Below are 22,495 nucleotides of genomic sequence, written 5' to 3'. Positions count from 1 at the left end.
ACTTGTGAGAATTTGCAAGAATGCCCGCTGCCTCCTGGGGCGCTCTGGAGAGCACCTGGAAACGATTCCAGGCACGCGTTGATCACGATGGTGAACAAGTGGGAGAGAGATTTTATTTCTATTTAAAGCTTTCGTGACTGCAGGGATTCATCTTCTTGGTTCTTTCGGTAAAGTCACGTAGAAGGGAAATAATAAAATAATTAAATGTTGCGTTATAAAATACAATTCTCACGACGTTTCGGCCACAACGCAAGCAGCTGTCCTCAGGTGAAGACCAGGTCTGTCGGGGGAGACAGCGTCTGAATGACGTGACTTTACCGAAAGAACCAAGAAGGAAAAGTGAGAGAGACTTTTTAATCTCTTAACATTACATTTGTTATCATGTCATAGCGTATTGTTATCCGTATTTTTTCCCATTAAAAACGATAGTCCTCCCATATAAGTGTAATTTTTATTTTTATAATAAATGGTGTTTTACCCTTTTATCTGGTAACAAAACTGGCACCTTTTTTTTACCAGGAGTCATGTTTGCATTGACCACAATACCTGCGGTCGGAATGCAAACAAAAAACACAACTTTGATAATGTATGCACTGTCCTTGAAGATGATTGGTCCACACCCGAGACAGCTTTTCTTCGAGCCTCGTCTCACATGGTGTTGGACCAGATGACGCCAAAAGGCGCACAACTCAAAGACAATGCACCATCAGAGTATTAGAGCTCGGGTAAGCATTTACACCATTGGAACCTCTTTTGTAGTAACAAAAAAAGTGTCAGTTTTGTTGCCAGATGAAACCGTAAAAAACAATTATCACATTTTGCTACTGGCAAAGGAGGTTCCAATGGTGTAAAAAATGTGTTTGAAGCACCCTGCATTTAACGATTTCGTGGCAATTTTTTACAATAACTGAAGTCAGAATAAACTATGAACTAAAGCTGTAAACTGATTCGTGTTTACTGTACCAGGTAAGGCCCTAGGAAGCTGATATAGATCTTTTTTTGAAGCCACGTGACCATCACGAATGACAGCTCCACGAATTGTCTCTTCGTCAACATCGCGTGGCGATTTACAGCAGCAGCAGCAGCAGCCAAATATTCTAAACGCGTGACGTTGATTCTAAATGTGGAAGGGGGAAATCGAAGGAGATACACGCTGACTCCAAATATAGTGGGAGCGACTGTTTGACTTTTTGAAGCTCTTAACGTCACATTTGTTATCACGATGCAGCGTATTAGTTAGTATCCGTTCTTTTTTCCATTTAAAACGATGGTCCCGTGGAGGTGTTAAACATTTCTAGATTTGAGGCTTTCGTGACTGCAAGGATTCATATTATTAGGTTTTTTTCGGTAAAGTCACGTAGGTAAAAAAATTAAAATTAATAAAAGTAAAATAAAAAATAAAATAAAAATCACGACGTTTCGGAGGCAACACAAGCTTCCGTCTTCAGGTGGAACCGTCACAGCACGATTGCTGCATCAAGTAAGTTTTTTACCTACGTGACTTTACCGAAAAAAACTAATAATATGTGTTAAACATTTGTTGAAGCACCCTGCACATAGCAGGGGCATGAACCAGGGTCGGCTCAACGCCAAACCAAATATTCGTCTGACCTAACGCCTAATGTCATATCTCATACACAGACACACGAAAAATACAAACATCACAGCACGAACGGCACAAGCACGTGACGGCTGATTAAATAGACAATACAGTTGTCGCTTAAACGTTTAATTATTTCTCGTATATTACGTCGGTAAAATAGATATATTTTAAAAAGATTAATTTAAGAGACCACTGCTCATGCATTCGTAGTGTGGAGCGTGAATAACACTTCAGTTTAAACCTTGACAGATTATTAATAATGATAAACTCTGACGTTTAAACCTTGACACATTATTAATAATAAAATCAACACTGCGTTTGTGTGGCATCAACAAAGGGAACGATACACACACACATATGTATTCATATTCTTAGGTTTTTTCGGTAAAGTCACGTAGGTAAAAATATTAAAATTAATGAAAGTAAAATAAAAATAAAATAAAAATCACGACGTTTCGGAGGCAACACAAGCTTCCGTCTTCAGGTGGAACCGTCACAGCACGATTGCTGTATCAAGTAAAAAATTAAAATAAATAAAAATAAAATAAAAATCACGACGTTTCGGAGGCAACACAAGCTTCCGTCTTCAGGTGGAACCGTCACAGCACGATTGCTGTATCAAGTAAGTTACAAGTAAGTAAAAATTCACATTTAAATTAATAAAAGTAAAATAAATATAAAATAAAAATCACGACGTTTCGGAGGCAACACAAGCTTCCGTCTTCAGGTGGAACCGTCACAGCACGATTGCTGTATCAAGTAAAAGCTTGAGACACCTCGCTGTCGCTATGAAGTAAAAGCTTGATACAGCTATCGTGCTGTGACGGTTCCACCTGAAGACGGAAGCTTGTGTTGCCTCCGAAACGTCGTGATTTTTTATTTTATATTCATTTTACTTTTATTAATTTAAATGTGAATTTTTTACCTACGTGACTTTACCGAAAAAACCTAAGAATATGAATCCTTGCGGTCACGAAAGCTTCAAATCTAGAATTAAACACACATATGTAATAGGCGACGTTTCGGGGAATGCCTCCTTTCTTCATAGCACATGCCGTATGAGATTTACAAGTATCTGACACGTAGAATCCACAGACTGACACAAATACGCACAGCACCTGCACAGAGAACGCATTCGCGCAGAGCTAAAGGCAAAGATTCCCCCGTGTAGCCTCGATCAGACTGTTGGGGCAAGTGCTCTGAACGAGCACCCATGAAGGCCGGCACGGGTAGTGGGTGACCAGCGCCACGCCCGGCCGCCTTTGTCTCACCTAGTGGCGATGTTTTTTTTTTTACACACCACATTTAAAGGCTCAGTCGACCTAGGCGGAGGCCTCAACAACGACCGGTTCAGATGCTCGCCGTCGCAGATGGTGGCCGTGAGCGGGGCATCGAACTCGAATCGCCGGGTTCCCTTCGCGCCGCAGCGCGCTAACCGCCGCGCCACCGCTCCCCATGTACGGAGCCACGGGGCAGTGTTTGAATGACATTGTGTGTGTGTGTGTACATTATCATGCATGCGCGTACGTTTGAATGTGTTCGCTCTGAACGGACTGCAATTGCCCTCCACTGCCCGGACTCTTCGCCGCCGTTAACAGCAGCAGCAGCAGCAGCGGTGGTGGTGGTGGTAGTGATGGTGGTGGTGGTGGTAGTGATGGTGGTGGTGGAAGTGATGGTGGTGGTGGTGGTGGTGGTCATACATCAGCTGCTTATTGATCTCTTGTATTACACGTACAATGCAAGGAGCACGCAAACACACACACACAATGTAATGATTTGGTTTAACGAGCGCACCTGAAACGAGACGAGCAGAGGTTGCCTCGGTCTGCGTCTCTCCTCTCCTGTAGATCCTGCTCGTCCTCGCAATGTATTGGGCTCCGCGTCTCCCCTCTCGATCTCCCACCCTCTCTCTCTGCGCCTCCCACCCCCCTTCTCTCTCTCCCATTCCCCCCAACCTCTGTCTCGCTCCCACTCTCTCTCTCTCTCCCATCCCCCCCAACCTCTCTCTCGCTCCCACTCTCTCTCTCTTCCTGTGTCTCTCTCTTTTTTTTTACGATCAGTGGAAACAAGAAGATGCTCGGTGTAGTCGGCACTTTGCTTCGTTCATCATTTTGTACATTTTTTTTTTAAACTTTGCTTTATGTAAACCCCCATCTCTCGGTCACTCTCTCGCCCACTCTCTCGGTCACTCTCTCGCTCACTATCTCGGTCACTCTCTCGCTCACTCTCTCGCTCACTCTCTCGCTCACTCTCTCGGTCACTCTCTCGGTCACTCTCTCGCTCACTCTCTCGCTCACTTTCTCGGTCACTCTCTCGGTCACTCTCTCGCTCACTCTCTCGGTCACTTTCTCGGTCACTCTCTCGCTCACTCTCTCGCTCACTCTCTCGCTCACTCTCTGGCTCACTCTCTCGCTCACTCTCTCGGTCACTCTCTCGGTCACTCTCTCGCTCACTCTCTCGCTCACTTTCTCGGTCACTCTCTCGGTCACTCTCTCGCTCACTCTCTCGGTCACTCTCTCGCTCACTCTCTCGCTCACCCTCTCGGTCACCCTCTCGCTCACTCTCTCGGTCACTCTCTCGCTCACTCTCTCGGTCACTCTCTCGCTCACTCTCTCGCTCACTCTCTCGGTCACTCTCTCGCTCACTCTCTCTGTCACTCTCTCGCTCACTCTCTCGCTCACTCTCTCGCTCACTCTCTCGGTCACTCTCTCGCTCACTCTCTCGGTCACTCTCTCACTCACTCTCTCGGTCACTCTCTCGCTCACTCTCTCGCTCACTCTCTCGCTCACTCTCTCGCTCACTCTCTCGGTCACTCTCTCGCTCACACTCTCGCTCACTCTCTCGCTCACTCTCTCGCTCAATCTCTCGCTCTGTGGTGTCCAGGTGAGATGAATATGACATCAATAAATGTACCGTGGGTACCAGCGATGGTACTAAGGAGTCGCCCATGCAACGAGGGAGCTGGTCATGGTATTAGGGAGTTCGGGATCTGACCATGGTATCATTGAGCTGCCAATAGTACTAGGGAGCTTACTGTGGTATCATTGATATGTCCGTGGTGCTAAGGAGCTGACCAGGGTACTGGGGAGCTGACCGTGGTACTGGGGAGCCGATCATGTTACTAGAGAGCCGATCATGTTACTAGGGAGCTGACCGTAGCATCATTGAGCTGACCAGGGTACTAGGGAGCTAACCATAGCATCATTCAGCTGACCAGGGTACTGCGGAACTAACCATAGTATCATTGAGCTGACCAGGGTACGAGGGAGCTGACCATAGCATCATTGAGCTGACCAGGGTACTCGTGAGCTGTCTATGGTACTGCGGAACTAACCATAGTATCATTGAGCTGACCAGGGTACGAGGGAGCTGACCATGGTACTGCGGAACTAACCATAGTATCATTGAGCTGACCACGGTACTCGTGAGCTGACCATGGTACTGCGGAACTAACCATGGTATCATTGAGCTGACCAGGGTACTAGGGAGCTAACCATAGTATCATTGAGCTGACCAGGGTACTAGGGAGCCTACCATGGTACTAGGGAGCTAACCATAGTATCATTGAGCTGACCAGGGTACGAGGGAGCTAACCATAGTATTATTGAGCTGACCAGGGTACGAGGGAGCTGACCAGGGTACTCGTGAGCTAACCATAGCATCATTGAGTTGACCAGGGTACTGCGGAACTAACCATAGTATCATTGAGCTGACCAGGGTACGAGGGAGCTGACCATAGCATCATTGAGCTGACCAGGGTACTGCGGAACTAACCATAGTATCATTGAGCTGACCAGGGTACGAGGGAGCTGACCATAACATCATTGAGCTGACCAGGGTACTGCGGAACTAATCATATTATCATTGAGCTGTCCATGGTACGAGGGAGCTGACCATAGCATCATTGAGCTGTCCATGGTACCATGGAACTAACCATAGTATCATTGAGCTGACCAGGGTACTCGTGAGCTGACCATAGCACTGCGGAACTAACCAGAGTATCATTGAGCTGACCATGGAAATCGGTTGCTGACCAGAGTATCCACTAGGCGTTCATGGCACCGAGATGTCCATGATGTAAACAAGCCTCTCCGTGGTGTGCACAAGGTGCCTCACGGTAATCAGGAAGGTGTCCATGGGGTCGGGGAACCGTTTGTGGTTACTAGGCATCTGTCCACGGTATCAACGGGCTCCCTATGGTACCAGGCGAGTGTTGATGATATCAAAACGGTGTCTGTGGTCACGCAGGAACTCTCTACGGTAAATGGAGCCGTCGCGCAGAGTATTAAGGAATATTCCAGCGGTATCGTAGATGTGTTCGTCTTATCTGTGATCCCCTCGCCTCCTCCTAGCTTCGTCTCTATTTGCACGCGATAAGATAAGGCCCTATTTTAGTTTGTGTGCGTGTGCGTTTGGCGCTCGCCAAGTCAACAAGAGCGGAACGCACCCAGGCACTGCAACCCAATGCCGACGATGCATTTGCAAGAATTCATCTTCTTGGTTCTTTCGGTAAAGTCACGTAGAAGGGAAGTAATAAAATAATAATAATAAAATATAATAAAACAATTCTCACGACGTTTCGGCCACAACGCAAGTAGCCGTCCTCAGGTGAAAACCAGGTCTGTCGAGGCGACAGCGTCTGAATGAAACAGCACACGTGCTTGGAGCATGTGTATAAGCTGGGTTGGAAGGGGGGGAAAAGGGGGCGCTTTGACAAAAGAATATGCATATCAAGAGGAATTTAGCATATTTATGGGAAATGCAGGTATGCGATTAGTACTACTTATGCCCGTGCATTGTGCAGGATTAGCAGCATAAAAGGGAGGGGATATGGGAAATGCAGGTATGTGATTAGTACTACTTATGCCCGTGCATTATGCAGGATTAGCAGCATCAAAGGGAGGGGATAGGGGTGGCATTAATAAAGGGAAGGAGTGTTAATAGTATGTAGCTGCAGTAAAAAATTAAAATCCGATTCGACGATTACTCCGGAAGGCAAAGACGCACCCCAGACGCGTGCTCATTGCCAATGACAGTTATACATATCTGGTTTCACACAACAACAACAACAACCGCCATTCGCCACTAAGTGGCGGTGACGTCACCACGACGCTTGTGCCAGGCCATGTCCACCTTGAGGCCACGTGAAGTGTCGAACGCCCGCTGGCAGGAGGTCACGGGGCAGACCCAGCAGGTGCCACGGGTCGACTGACCGAGATGACCGAGATGACTGGCTGATGCACCACCTGTGCCCCCCTACTGTACCAACTTGCTGTGCTTTAGCCACCCGGCGCTCCGCTCGTTGTTGTGAGCGTCGCTCCTCCGCCCTCCGTTGTTGCTGGAGGGCGACTGCCTCCAACTGCCCAGTAGCGTCCTTCACGAGCCTCCTCCACTGAGGCCGATCTTGACACCGCTGGTACCAGTCATCGGCAAGTCCACTCAGCTCCACGTCCTCCTGTACCACATCACTCCATCTCTTCTCTAGCCCGTGCCGCGCCCTTTTAGCCCCCTCGATCCGGCCGAACAAAAGCTGTTTAGGCATGGGGTGGCTGGGAATGCGGGCTACATGACCCAGCCAACGCAGCCTTGCCTGCCGGAGGAGCTCACCGATGGGACTTTGCCCAGATCTTTCAAGGATTTGTGAGCTCCTCACACAATCCAGCCTGGTTAAACCCAGGATGGATCGTAGGCAGGCCAGCCTAAATGTTTCCAACCGGCGAAGATGCTCCATTAGGGGGGTCCACGTTTCGCAAGCGTAGAAAAGGGAGGGAATGACTGTGGCCGAGAAGACCTGAAGCTTCGTGCGGAGCGACAGACCAGGTAGCTTCCACACAGCGTTACGCAACCGATTAAAAGATATTGCCGCTCGACTGATTCGGAGTGAGACCTCTGCTGTTAAACTGGAGCCGGTCATAAGCACACTGCCCAGGTATGGGAAACTCTCCACTCTCTCCACTACTGCCCCATCACCGATTGGGAGTTGTGGGGGTGGAGTGTCCGATGGTACAAAATACCCAGGCAGGTGCTTAGTTTTGGTGGGGCTGATGGTAAGGCCCCATCTCTTAGTGGCACACACACACACAGACAGACACCCACCCACCCACACATACCCACCGACATAGACCAAGGTCCCCCGTGTAGTTTGCATTTGTTTAACAGACTGTTGGTGCAAGTGCTGCTATCGAGACTTCGAGAAGGCCGGAACCGCACGGAAGCAGTTGGGGTGAGCAACACCACGCCCGGCCGCCTTTGTCTCCCCACCATACCAGGTACTCATTTGAGTACAGTACTATCTACTGCAAAAAGATCAACCGTATAGCCTGACTGTTGGGGCAAGTGCTGTTAGCGAGCACCTATGAAGGTCGGAACGGTACACGAGGGGGTGGGTGGCCAGCACCACGCCCGGCCGCCTTTGTCTCCCCAGTGACGATGTTTACACACAGCACCAGATACCCATTTGAGTCTAAGTCGACCTAGAGGAGGCCCAGAACTGGTTAAAATAATCGTCACTGGTGTTGGCCGTGAGCGGGAATCGAACCCGGTTCGCCAGATTCGTAGCGCAGCGCGCTAACCACTACACCACCGCTATATATTGCACACACACACTCACACAATAGTGTTAAATAAGAGAGAGGATGCCAAGAGGACTTTTGGCGTCCTCTGGTCTAACACCGTTTGAGACGAGGCTCAAAAGAAAGCTGTCTCTGGTGTGGACCAATCAGTTTCAAAGACAATGCCACAGATATTATCAGAGTCTTTTTTTGTTTGCATTCTGACCACAAGCATTGTGGTTAATGCAGACGTGATTCCTCGTAAAAGTTTTCAGTTTGGTGTTTTAACATGTTAACACAACTGTTTTGTTTCCAGAAAAAAGGGGAAAACCTATTCTCACAAACAAATATATCTACGCGGCTTTACCGAAAGACCCAAAAGAACACCGCAGGTAGTTCAAAATGTAGGAAAGGTAAATGAATCACTTTACAAAAATTACTTTTTAAAGTAAAATTTTACCCGGGCAAAGCCCACTGAGATTATTCGTTAATCATAATCAACGTTTTTGGGTTTAGATCGCGTCATTTATAAATGTGTCGTAACCCTCCACCACCCGACACGGCCAATCAGCAAAAAAGTGTCACGTTGACAAAAGACAAATAGTTCACTGCTTTAGCCCACCGGTGTGTTGAAGCGTGAAACCACAACATTTACAATTTTTGAGTAGCACGACGTTTCGCTGGTAATTGCATCCAGCATCATGGGGCAATTCGCCAGAATTCGTTAATGTTTTTTCTTTCTCAGACGCGACCTGGCGAGTCTCGGTGGCATCAATGAGCCGCAAGGAGAGCTCCTGAACAACGATTTCCCGAGCTCTGCGATCCTCTTGAGATGGCATCGGCCGACGAGTGAGCGTCTATGTGCGTGCGGGAGGAAGCCGGAGCACCCGGAAGAAAGACAACTGAGAAAGAAAACCCCCACGCGCTGCGAGGGTGCAACACTCGATCCCGTACAGGTGGAACAGGTGGGGGAGAGTTCCTCGTTGGATCCCGCGACCACCTTCACCTGTCGAGCGGAAGGCAGATGTCGCAAACGGGTTTTGATTCCTTACCCGTACCCGTACCCGGCTGCAGCAGGGTCGCAAACGGGTATCCGTACCATACCCGTACCCGGCCGTACCCGTACCCTACCCGTACCTGGCCGGGTATGGGTAGGGTACGGGTACCCGATTGCGACCTCTGGGATGAAGCCATGTTGCAGGCGCGGGTGGGTTGATTCTAGGAACTTGAATTGTGAGAAGAGACAAGACGTTGGGACATGAGTGACAAACGGTGACTCACCAGTGACTCACGGCCTACCCGTACCCGGCCGCACCAGGGTCGCAAACGGGTACCCGTACCCGTACCCAGCCGGGTACGGGTAGCCGGGTATCGGGTAGGGTACGGGTATCGGGTACCTGGTTGCGACCTCTGGTGTGGACCAATCAACTTTAAGGACAGTGCATATCATTATCATCATCAGAGTTGTTTCTTTTTGTTTGCATTTTGACTGCTTGTGTTGTGGTTATTGCAAACATGATGCCTTGTATAAAGGTGTCAGTTTTTGTACCAGTTGAAAGGGTAAAAACCTATTACTATATTTTGCCACTGGTAAAGGAGATGTCTCATAGTGATATACCCTAAATTAGTGGCTATTGACCTTCTAAACTGCAGCCTTGTATCCCTTTGATCCTCAATCGTAAAAAAGACCATTTGTAATGGCTTAATTTGTGTGCTTTCGATGATTTTTACCTTCGAACACAAATCTGCCCACGTCTCGCTGCGCGAACAGAAACGAACCACTGCCCCTCGATGATTGCGTGGTGACACGAGGAGTCGTTAAAGAGTGAAACGCGAAACTCTGACACCACTTCGAGTGTAACTTTCCTTTAGTGCCGGGGTGGGGAACGTCCGGCCCCCGGGCCGTACGAGGCCCCGCGAAATCATTTGGGTGTGGCCCTGACAAGGCAACCGCAGGCGGGACTCGGAATTCAACAAATCTCTAGGAGCAAACCTGGAAACGCAGCTGCGAGTAGCAGCAGCAACATCATCAATACCAGCTAACATCATCACACGCCTCGCCGAAGAGAAGCAGTTCCAACCCATCGCGTTAGGGGCGAGTTAATTCAACGTTTGACCAAATATAACGGGCTAATATTTAAGTTGATAATTTTGTATGGCCCCGCGAATGATGTTTTAAATATCCAAATGTCCCTTGGCAGAAACAAGGTTCCCCACCCGCTGTATCAAGTGTAGAGAAGTCCCACTTGATACAGATACAGATGTTTTTGCTGTGACAGTTTCACCTGAAGACGGAAGCTTGTGTTGCCTCCGAAACGTCGTGATTTTATTGTTTTTATTTCTTATTAATTTTAATTTCATTTTTTACCTACGTGGTGACTTTACCGAAAGAACTAAGAGTATCAATCCTTGCAGTCACGAAAGCTTCAAATCTAGAGTCAAGTCCTCCCCAAAACACCGAGCTATAGAGCGCCGCTAAGACCCCGGTGTTCCTGAGAACCCGAGCCCACCACTTCAGTGACCCATTCATTCATTCGCTAATTCGTCCGTTCGCACGCATTTCCATTTGACCCAACAAAAAAATGGGGTGGGTACGCGCGGTCAAACGTGTGCTCAACGATGCCTCATCAACAGGAGTCTGTCTGGAGTTCGCTATAATCGGACGACCCCTCTCGGCATGAACGTGGGCAACTCACAAGCCCGTTGGGGTACCAGTGGACGCATGGACTCGCGACCCGGAGAGTTTGGTGAGTCGGTTGTAAATGATGGCGGTGTGGGAGGAGGAGGGGGGGGGAGCGAGTTTTTATTGCTCCCCCGCCCCGCCGCACCTCCGATTATCACGGATGGCGACGCACGCCTCGAAAGAATTCCAACGCAAGTCACGCGCGGGTTTCTCAGACCCCACGCGCGGCCACCGACGCATTTGTCTGTCCGCCACCAGCGGTGGTCGTTTGGGTCACCGCTGTCGGCCTCTGATCGGCAGGTCGCGTGCGAGCGACGGGGTTAGAAGCGTGGGGCCACTCCAGCCGATGCCGTGGCAAGATGTCCCCAGCAACCGAGACACCGGCAAGAAAGGGTGATTCTAGATTTGAAGCTTTCGTGACTGCAAGGATTCATGAACTTAGGTTTTTTTCGGTAAAGTCACGTAGGTGAAAATTAAAATTAATAAAAGTAAAAAAATAAAAATAAAATAAAAATCACGACGTTTCGGAGGCAACACAAGCTTTCGTCTTCAGGTGGAACCGTCACAGCACGATTGCTGTATCAAGTAAAAAATTAAAATAAATAAAAATAAAATAAAAATCACGACGTTTCGGAGGCAACACAAGCTTCCGTCTTCAGATACAGCAATCGGGCTGTGACGGTTCCACCTGAAGACGGAAGCTTGTGTTGCCTCCGAAACGTCGTGATTTTTGTTTTATTTTTATTTTACTTTTGGTAATTTTAATTTTTTACCTACGTGACTTTACCGAAAAAACCTAAGAATAAGAAAGGGTGACCACGATCGGGGTTCTCCATGCGCAAGGCCCCCCGCGGGTCACTGGCGGGCCCCTGGTTCGCTTGAGTGCTGGGCCCCTGACGTGCATCCCCCCGACAATACAGCTGATTCGCGTGTGCGAGGGGGAAACACTCTATCCCAGCGTTCTTCAATTGCAAGGCCCTCCGCGAGCTACTGGCAGGCGCCTGGTGGGCTTGAGTGCGGGGCTCCTGATGTGTGCCTCCCCCGACAATACAGCTGATCCGCGTGTGCGAGGGGGAAACACTCGATTCCAGCGTTCTTCATTTGCAAGGCCATCCGTGAGCCACTGGCGGGCCCCTGGTGGGCTTGAGTGCTGGGCCCCTGACATGCATCCCCCCGACAATACAGCTGATTCGCGTGTGCGAGGTGGAAACACTCTATCCCAGCTTTGTTCATTCGCAAGGCCCTCCGCGAGTCACTGATGGGCCCCTAGTGGGCTTGAGTGCGTGGCCCCTGACGTGCATCCCCCCAACAATACAACTGATTCGCGCGTGCGAGGGGGAAACACTCAATCCCAGCGTTGTTCATTCGCAAGGGCCCCCGCGAGCCACTGGCAGGCCCCTGGTTCGCTTGAGTGCGTGGCCCCTGACGTGCATCCCCCCAACAATACAACTGATTCGCGTGTGCGAGGGGGAAACACTCAATCCCAGCGTTCTTCGTGGAGGGCACCTGACGTGCCCCCCCCCCCAACAATACACAAATAATGACAACACCCCCCCCCCCTACATCATCATCATCATTGTGCTGCTGTCACAAACCCCCAGTGCTTTCCAATGCGTGACGGCCCCTCCCTCTGAAATATCTGTGAATGACAACACTGCCGTAGACGCAACTGATCTCTACCCACCGTTGCCCCTCCATTTATGCAACCCGTCTCAACGCTGATGCCCTCCCGTAAGTGCAACCGGTCTCAACGCTGATGCCCTCCCGTAAGTGCAACAGGTCTCAACGCTGATGCCCTCCCGTAAATGCAACCGGTCTCAACGCTGATGCCCTCCCGTAAACGCAACCGGTCTCAACGCTGATGCCCTCCCGTAAATGCAACCGGTTTCAACGCTGATGCCCTCCCGTAAACGCAACCGGTCTCAACGCTGATGCCCTCTCGTAAACGCAACCGGTTTCAACGCTGATGCCCTCCCGTAAGTGCAACCGGTCTCAACGCTGATGCCCTCCCGTAAACGCAACCGGTTTCAACGCTGATGCCCTCCCGTAAGTGCAACCGGTTTCAACGCTGATGCCCTCCCGTAAGTGCAACCGGTCTCAACGCTGATGCCCTCCCGTAAATGCAACCGGTTTCAATGCTGATGCCCTCCCATAAGTGCAACCGGTCTCACCACTGATGCCCTCCCGTAAGTGCAACCGGTCTCAACGCTGATGCCCTCCCGTAAATGCAACCGGTTTCAATGCTGATGCCCTCCCATAAGTGCAACCGGTCTCAACGCTGATACCCTCCCGTAAACGCAACCGGTCTCAACGCTGATGCCCTCCCGTAAGTGCAACCGGTTTCAACGCTGATGCCCTCCCGTAAGTGCAACCGGTCTCAAGGCTGATGCCCTCCCGTAAACGCAACCGGTCTCAACGCTGATGCCCTCCCGTAAGTGCAACCGGTTTCAACGCTGATGCCCTCCCGTAAGTGCAACCGGTCTCAAGGCTGATGCCCTCCCGTAAATGCAACCGGTCTCAACGCTGATGCCCTCCCGTAAGTGCAACCGGTCTCAACGCTGATACCCTCCCGCAAATGCAACCCGTCTCAACATTGATGCCCTCCCGTAAGTGCAACAGGTCTCAACACTGATGCCCTCCCGCAAATCCAACCCGTCTCAACGCTGATGCCCTCCCGTAAATGCAACCGGTCTCAACACTGATGACCCTCCCGTAAGTGCAACCGGTCTCAACACTGATGACCCTCCCGTAAGTGCAACCGGTCTCAACGCTGATGCCCTCCCGTAGATGCAACCGGTCTGACCAGCTAGTGCCCTCCCGTAAATGCAACCGGTCTCAACGCTGGTGCCCTCCCGTAAGTGCAACCGGTCTGACCAGCGAGTGCCCTCCCGTAAATGCAACCCGTCTCAACGCTGATGCCCTCCCGTAAATGCAACCCGTCTCAAGGCTGATGCCCTCCCGTAAGTGCAACCGGTCTCAACACTGATGCCCTCTCGCAAACGCAACCGGTCTCAACGCTGATGCCCTCCCGTAAACGCAACCGGTCTGACCAGCTGGTGCCCGTCCGCCGGCGAGCGCTGTGCGGACTCACGGTGAAGCTGATTCCGACGGTGGCCGTGAATGATCCGGGGATGAACTTGCCCTGGTCGAACTGCACGAGCAGCGAAGTCTTGCCCACGCTGCTGTCGCCCACCAGGATGGTCTGCGGGGGGGGCAGCGCGAACCGACGATTAGCGCGGTTGGCTACGTACGGTGCGAAGGAAGATCAAGATATACACATAGACTCACGCAGAGAGCCAAATACTTACATAGAGACCCATAGACTCACACAAAACACATAGACTCACACAAAACACATAGACTCACACAAAACACATAGACTCACACAAAACACATAGACTCACACAGAGACACATAGACTCACACAGAGACCCATAGACTCACACAGAGACACATAGACTCGCCCAGAGACACAGACTCGCAAAGAGACACATAGACTCATAGAGACACATAGACTCACACAGAGACACATAGACTCGCACAGAGACACATAGACTCGCACAGAGAGCCATAGCCTCGCACAGAGAGCCATAGACTCACACAGAGACACATAGACTCGCCGAGAGATACAGACTCGCACAGAGACACATAGACTCATAGAGACACATAGACTCACGCAGAGACACATAGACTCACACAGAGACCCATAGTTTGTTGTCCTTCCCCCGCACCTCCGATTAGCCACAGTTGGCTACGTACGGTGCCAAAGAAGTTCAAAATACATAGACAGACATACACGGAGGCAGCTGGGCAATGGGGGGAGGGGGGGGGTTAGGGTGGTGACCCCCAGTGAGGGCGCCACGGTGGCTAGGAGATGTTAACTACCTCGCCTGGTGTACAGGAGGTCGTGGGTTCGATCCCGACCCTGACGCCTGCTGCTGTATATTTGGAGTTTGCGTGTCTCTCTCTCATCATCATCACGGTGGCTAGGAGATGTTAACTACCTCGCCTGGTGTACAGGAGGTCGTGGGTTTGATACCAACTCTGACACCTGCTGCTGTATATTTGGAGTTTGCGTGTCTCTCTCTCGTCATCATCACGGTGGCTAGGAGATGTTAACTACCTCGCCTGGTGTACAGGAGGTCGTGGGTTCGATCACGGTCTTCACATTGACCAACACCGGCACACCACAAATACAAGGACACCCCGTAAAGACTTCACACACTTTTGGGGGCAAGTGCTGTGAACGAGCAGCACCTACATGAATGCCGGCCCGGCACACGAATGAGTTGGGTGACCCGTACAGCGCACCCGGCCGCCTTTGTCTCCCGAGTAGCGATGTTAAAAGCCCTATGGGGGCCCGCTACCGATTCAGACATTGGCTTGCGAGCGGGAATCCAACTCGGCTCGCTAACCACAGCGCCACCGCTCCCTGCGCTCACTCACTCCACTGCACCGTCACCTCACCTCCTGTCCCGAGCTTCGTCCATCTCACGCTCCTGGCTCGGCTTTTGCAACAAAATCGATTCACCTCCCACCGCCGTCTCTATCCAACAACCCCACGAACCCCTTTCCAAGAAAGCCCCGTCATCGAAACAACCGTCGCTTGAAAACCCGAACACGAGCGTATTCGGTCAGGCGCGTGCGTGAGTGCTTATTGTTCTAGATTCGAAGCTTTCGTGACTGCGAGGATCCATACTCTTGGTTCTTTCGGTAAAGTCACGTAGGTATAAAATGAAATTAAAATTAATAAAACATAAAATCACGACGTTTCGGAGGCAATGGAAGCTTGTGTTGTCTCCGAAACGTCGTGATTTTTATTTTTATATTTTTTATTAATTAAAAAAATGAAATTTAAATTAATTAAAAAAATCAAAACAATAAAATCACGACGTTTCGGAGGCAACACAAGTCTCCGTCATCAGGTGGGACCGTCACAGCTACATTTGCTGGTCCCACCTGATGACGGAAGCTTGTGTTGCCTCCGAAACGTCGTGATTTTTTATTATTTTTTTTATTAATTTTAATTTCATGTTTTACCTACGTGACTTTATGGAAAGAACTAAGAGTATGCTTATTGTTGCTGGCCCCGTGGCGTTCCGTGGCCTGCCAGGCCCTTCGGCTCTGCAGCCGTTTGATTTGCCGAGTCAAGAGGTCCCCAGCAGCGGACGTGTATCTGTTAAGGCGATCGGCCTTGTTCTGTAGATGGAATCCCATTAAAATTAATTGCTTGTAAATTTAGCAATAGCTGGCTTTTACCCGCCTTCCCTCCTCCCACCCACAGATAATTATATTATTGTTATTATGGATAGCGGCTATTAAAATATAACGGCACTATCGGGTATTAACGCAGCGATTGGGATGCCGAGTGGCTGTCATCCAGTAGTGGATTGGCCGTGGCTGATGATGACGATGTTGATGATGTTGACAGAATCAGCGCATCTTCTTGGTTCTTTCGGTAAAGTCACGCAGAAGGGAAATAATACAATAATAAAATTTTAACATAATAAAATAATATTATATATATCATTCATTATTGTATTACTTCCCTTCTACGTGACTTTACCGAAAGAACCAAGAAGATGAATCCCTGCAGTCACGAAAGCTTTAAATCGAGAATCAGTACAGTTCCGTGCGCTGCATCGATTCCAAATGACTTCATCGCAACCGATTCCACTCGTCCGCGGCAGTAGGGAGGAATCGATTCCTCACTAACGCAGTCGAATCGATTCAGCACCACCCCAGAGTGGACCTCGACACAAATTAGATTAGCGGGCCAGCACATTGTAAATCGTAGCCCGAATGCGCGCGCCGACTCTAAATCCATACAGCGGATAAGCACGCCCGAGACCCATCCCCGTTCAATACCTTGTGGATTTGCTCCTCGTTATAAACGGGGGGTTGTTGGGCATTGCAGCCGGGTTCGGGTTCGAGTCCAGACTCTGGCGAATCACCCGCGTCTCCCGGCATGACGCCGTCTGGTTCCCAGCGTTGGGTAGAGTGGATGGGGGAGTGCTCAGCAAACACGTGTGTACATTAGGGCGCGCATGACGGCTGGAGTCGCTTTGCGAGTGGGCGGGTGAGTGGGGTGACTGGGTGGGGTGGACCGACGGACGGACGGACGGACGGACGGCAGATATGGGAGGAGGGAATGAATGGGATGGGTTGAATGAGTTTAATTTGCGGTTTGGGGATGGATGGGTGGGGTGGGTGAATGAATCGATGGGGGCATGATTGAATTGATGGGTGGGTGGGTGCATTAATGGATTAATTATTGGAGGAGCGAATGGGTAGATGGGTGAATGTGGTAGGTTATTGATGGATGAGTGGATGGGTGAATGAATTAATAGAGACATGGTTGAATTGATGGGTGGGTGGGTGCATTATTGCGTGGATTATTGGAGGAGCGAATGGGTAGATGGGTGAATGTGTTAGCTTATTGATGGATGAGTGGGTGAATTAATTAATGGGGACATGGTTGAATCGATGGGTGAGTTCATTATTGTGTGAATTATTGGAGGAGCGAATGGGTAGATGGGTGAATGTGTTAGGTTATTGATGGTTGAGTGGGTGAATGAATTATTGGGGACATGGTTGAATCGATGGGTGGGTGCATTTTTGCGTGAATTATTGGAGGAGCGAATGGGTAGATGGGTGAATGTGTTAGCTTATACTGGTAGGAACGAAGTGGACCAGACCACCAATAGATTATATCGTCCGTCCGTCCGTCCGTCCGTCCGTGTATCAACATCGACCCCTACTGCAAACACTTGGCAGGACCCTACAAAAACCTTTTGACTCAGTGGGGCTTTCCTGGCTTAAGAAGTGTAATAATACATTATGTTTATATTATTTGGTTATTCGTTCCTACCAGCCCACCCCGCAGGGTCCTGTTAATTGATGGATGGGTGAATTTATTGACGTGGGCAAATTAATATTTAACTGGGTGTAATGAATGAGAAAATTAATTAATTAACTGGTGAATTAATAATTGAATTAACTGATCGATTTTTCACAGGTATTTACTATTAAATAAATCGATAAGTACACGGACGGCGTCGTGAAAGATATACCAAATAAACAAGCAGACAGAATATAAAACGCAACAATATGTTTGACCCTTTCTGCCAATGAAACAGAATCATTATTTCAAGGAATCCAGTCTGCATTAACTACACACACGGTACACGCGGTGAGCGTGCAAACAAACACATTGTCCTCCTGCGGAGGGAGCTGGTAGGAACGTTGGGTTGCTCGGTCAATGGCCTGCAGGGTCAACGGCCAGGGCGTGGTGTATTCCCGCAAATATGCCCGACTGTGAGGGCGGGCACAAGCCGGCGTGAGTAGGTTACACGTTGAGTTTTATAAGGGCACCACGGGGTGACCAGCCCCTCCCCACCCAGCCCCACCCCTCCCACCCCCCACCCAGCCCCACCCTCCCCACCCAGCCCCTCCTCACTCTCCCCACCCAGCCCCACCCTCCCCACCCAACCCCACCCTCCCCTCCCCACCCAGCCCCACCCTCCCCACCCAGCCCCTCCCCACCCTCCCCACCCAGCCCATCCCTCCCCACCCAGCCCCTCCCTGCTCGACGGACGGACAGAATAATCCCCTGTGGGCTGGTGTACCCAGGAGGTTCCTACCAATAAAAACACTCTCTGATAATATTCTTGCATTCTCTTTGAAACTGATTGATCCACACCAGAGACGGCGCTTTCTCTCAACGAATCCTGCAGACAGGTGTTTTAACATCTTAAAGAAATGGTAAAAACCTATTGTTATATTTTGACACTGCCAAGAAAGGTCCCAAAAAAATCAAAAATAATACATTTTTACACAGAACCGCAGCGCCACCTCGCGGCCATAAATGCTACCCCCCAGACCACGTGAGGGCGGAGCGGTGGGGCAGCGGTTAGCGCACCGCTCTGGCCATCGCCCGGCGAATTGAACCCTGGTAGTTCCATACAGCAAAATTACTGTATCAAGATCTTGATACAGTAAGTTTGCTGTGACGGCCCCACCTGAAGACGGAAGCTTGTGTTGCCTCCGAAACGTCGTGATTTAATTTATTTTCCGTTTTCACCGACGTGACTTTACCGAAAAAAACCAAACAGTATGGACCCTTGCAGTCACGAAAACTTAAAATCTAGAATTAAGTGCTGTACAGTATCGATTTAAAGCTTTGGTGACTGCAGGGATTCATATTCTTGGTTCTTTCGGTAAAGTCACGCAGAAGGGAAATAATTTAATTATAAAAAATAAAACGTAATAAAAATTCTCACGACGTTTCGGCCATAATAAAATAATGAAAAAAAAACATAATACAATTCTCACGACGTTTCGGCCACAACGCAAGCAGCCGTCCTCAGGTGAAGAAGTTCAACGGCTGCTTGCGTTGTGGCCGAAACGTCGTGAGAATTTTATTGTTTAATATTTTTATTATTTTATTATTTCCCTTTTACGTGACTTTACCGAAAGAACCAAGAAGATGTTGTACAGCATGTGGGTCATGTCAATCTATGTAAGTCTATCATGCCTTTGTAAGTCTGGACTCTTTGACAGCCTGTGGGTCTTATGTAAGCTATGTAAATCCGACATACTATACGCCTGTGGGTCTGCATGTAAATACCGTTTACATCTGTGGGTCTCGATGTGAGTCTATGGGGGGTCTCTGTAATTCTACGAGGCTCTGTTACAAGGTTGGTTCAGATGTCTTGTGGCCTCCAATTAATTGTCTAAAACTTAATCTATATTTTTTTTATTTCCAATGGGGGTGGTGAAAACAGAAATTAAAATGCAAAGGGAAAGCGAGAAAACAAACACATTGTCCTGCGGAGGGAGCTGGTAGGAACGTTGGGTTGCTCGGTCAATGGCCAGGGGAGGACGGACGTCATGGGCCGCACAAAAGGCCGCCAGTGGCCCGCGCTTGCTTGCAAATGAAGAACGCTGGGATAGCGTGTTGCACCCTCGCACATACGCGTGTCAGGTGTATTGTCGGGGAGGTCGGACGTCATGGGCCTCACTAAAGGCCGCCAGGGGACGCCAGTGGGCCACGCTGGGGCCTTGCAAATGAAGAACGCTGGGATAGCGTGTTGCACCCTCGCACATACGCGTGTCAGGTGTATTGTCGGGGAGGTCGGACGTCATGGGCCTCACTAAAGGCCGCCAGGGGACGCCAGTGGGCCACGCTGGGGCCTTGCAAATGAAGAACGCTGGGATAGCGTGTTGCACCCTCGCACATACGCGTCAGGTGTATTGTCGGGGGGAGGCCGGACGTCATGGGTTGCACTAAAGGCCGCCAGGGGACTCCAGTGGGCCGCGCTGGCTTGCAAATGAAGAACATTTGTCCAGTGTTGGACACAGGCACTTATTATAATAACAGCAACAATAACAATCTTGACTTAAAGCTTTCGTGACTGCAGGCATTCATATCCGTTGGGTCTTTGGGTAAAGTCACGCAGATAGGTTCACATAAATAATAATAAAATCAACAAAAACCCGCGACGTTTCGATCGCAACACAAGCGATCGTCATCAGGAGGAACGTCGCAGTTTATTTTTGTTTATTTTATTACACCCTGCCCCAAGCAGCTTCATCGATATGTTTTCACCTGGTGACGATTGCTTGCGTTGCGGGTGTGGTGGGGGAGTATGAGGGTTATTTGAACCTCTCCTAGGTTGACTCAGCCTCAAATTCCAAACGAGCACCGTGGTGCCATCTCTGAACATCGCCGCGAGGAAGACAAAGGCGGCCGTCCCGCCATTCCTGTCGAACGAGCACTTGCCCCGACAGCCTGCTGAGGCCACACGGGACACCTTTGTCTTTGGTGTTGGGAAGTTGAATTGCTGTGACGTGGGCGTGCCTCTGTCTGTGGGAGCCTGGTGGCGGGTGGGTGGTGGCTGGTGGGTGGATGAGTGGTGGGTGGATGTGTGGTGGGTGGGTGAATGGGGGGTGGGTGGATGAGTGGTGGGTGGATGAGTGGTGGGTGGATGGAGGGTGGGTGGATGTGTGGTGTGTGTGGGCACGTGTGTGCGTGTGTGTGTGTGCGTGTGTGTGCGTGTATGTGTGTGCGCGCGTGTGTGTATGTGTGTGTGTGCGTATGCATCTTCGCCGGTTAGAAACATTTAGGCTGGCCTGCCTACGATCCATCTTGGGTTTAACCAGGCTGGATTGTGTGAGGAGCTCACAAATCCTTAAAAGATCTGGGCAAAGTCCCATCGGTGAGCTCCTCCGGCGGGCAAAGCTGCGTTGGCTGGGTCATGTAGCCCGCATGCCCAGCCACCGCATGCCTAAACAGCTTTTGTTCGGCCGGATCGAGGGGGCTAAACGGGCGCGGCACGGGCTAGAGAAGAAATAGAGCGATGTGGTACAGGAGGACGTGGAGCTGAGTGGACTTGCCGATGACTGGTACCAGCGGTGTCAGGATCGGCCTCTGTGGAGGAGGCTCGTGAAGGACGCTACTGGGCAGTTGGAGGCAGTCGCCCTCCAACAACAACGGAGGGCGGAGGAGCGACGCTCACAACAACGAGCGGAGCGCCGGGTGGCTAAAGCACAGCAAGTTGGCACAGTAGGGGCCACAGGTGGTGCATCAGCTACTCAGTCATCTCAGTCAGTCGACCCGTGGCACCTGCTGGGTCTGCCCCGTGACCTCCTGCCAGCGGGCGTTCTACACTTCGCGTGGCCTCAAGGTGCACATGGCCTGGCACAAGCGTCGTGGTGACGTCACCGCCACTTAGTGGCGAATGGCGGTTGTTGTTGTTGTTGTGTACGCGTGTGCGCGCTACGAACCTGGCGACCCGGGTTCGATTATCTGAACCGGTCCTGGGCCTCCCCTAGGTCGACTCAGACTCAAATGAGTACTTGGTGCGGTGTGTAGTAAACATCGTCACTGGGGAGACAAAGGCGGTCGGGCGTGGTGCTGGCCACCCACCCCATGGCGGCTTTCTTCACAGGTGCTACACCGCGCTAAGAGGACGGTAACTGACCACAGAACAAGTATAACCCGTAAAAACAAAGTTTTTCACTCTAAATCCTTTATATGCGTGGCGGCTAGAGTCCTCTCGTCCTCTGGCTTGAGATGGCTGCCACCTATGGGTCAGATGATTGCATGGCAGCATTAAGCAATTGGTAATTAAATATAATTTTTTTGTCCTAAAAAGTGTAAAATTTTGGAAACATTTTTTAACGAACATTAATTGTCACACACAACGAGTCTGTGTGGAAAATGTCAGCTCGATTGGATCACGGAAAGTGGGTTAAAAAACGACCGAAAGATTTGCACGGTCCTAAGCAAGCAAGCAAGTGAACTTAATATAAAGGATTTAAAAAATAAGAATAAAGGTTGCAACATTTTAATGAAACAGGAGTTGTGTTGAGATGTTGAAAAGCCAAATAGAAAACTTCGGCAAGGAATTAAGTTGCTGCATTAACCACACACACACAGTGCTTCTGGTGTACATGCGAACAAACACGCTCTGAAAATTTCGATTTAAAGCTTTCGTGACTGCAGGGATTCATCTTCTTGGTTCTTTCGGTAAAGTCACGTAGAAGGAATTTAATAAAACGTCGTGAGAATTATTGTATTGTTTTATTTTTATTATTTTATTAAATTCTTTCTACGTGACTTTACCGAAAGAACCAAGAAGACGCTCTGAAAAT

General features: G+C 49.9%; 1 protein-coding gene across 3 annotated transcripts in view; it reads right to left on the bottom strand.

Moving 5' to 3' along the window:
• LOC144950438 (ras-related protein Rab-37-like) overlaps positions 1–16,901 on the bottom strand; it is a 54,614-nt gene extending 37,713 nt beyond the window's left edge. For 2 of the 3 annotated variants that reach the window (XM_078880546.1, XM_078880547.1), the window contains exon 1: positions 3,398–3,479. Coding sequence is in view for 1 of the 3 variants with exons in the window: in XM_078880548.1 (XP_078736674.1) it covers positions 13,929–14,039; positions 16,706–16,807 (213 nt within the window). In the remaining 2 variants the exon portion in view is untranslated. Of the gene's footprint in view, positions 1–3,397; positions 3,480–13,928; positions 14,040–16,705 lie in introns of those variants that run through there. The other variant, XM_078880548.1, reaches the window with a different exon arrangement.
• Between the last annotated feature and the right edge of the window lie 5,594 nt (positions 16,902–22,495).

The sequence above is a fragment of the Lampetra fluviatilis genome, chromosome 58, assembly GCF_964198595.1.
Source record: "Lampetra fluviatilis chromosome 58, kcLamFluv1.1, whole genome shotgun sequence".
Classification (NCBI taxonomy): Eukaryota; Metazoa; Chordata; class Hyperoartia; order Petromyzontiformes; family Petromyzontidae; genus Lampetra; species Lampetra fluviatilis.
This window is presented reverse-complemented; position numbering and strand designations above follow the sequence as displayed.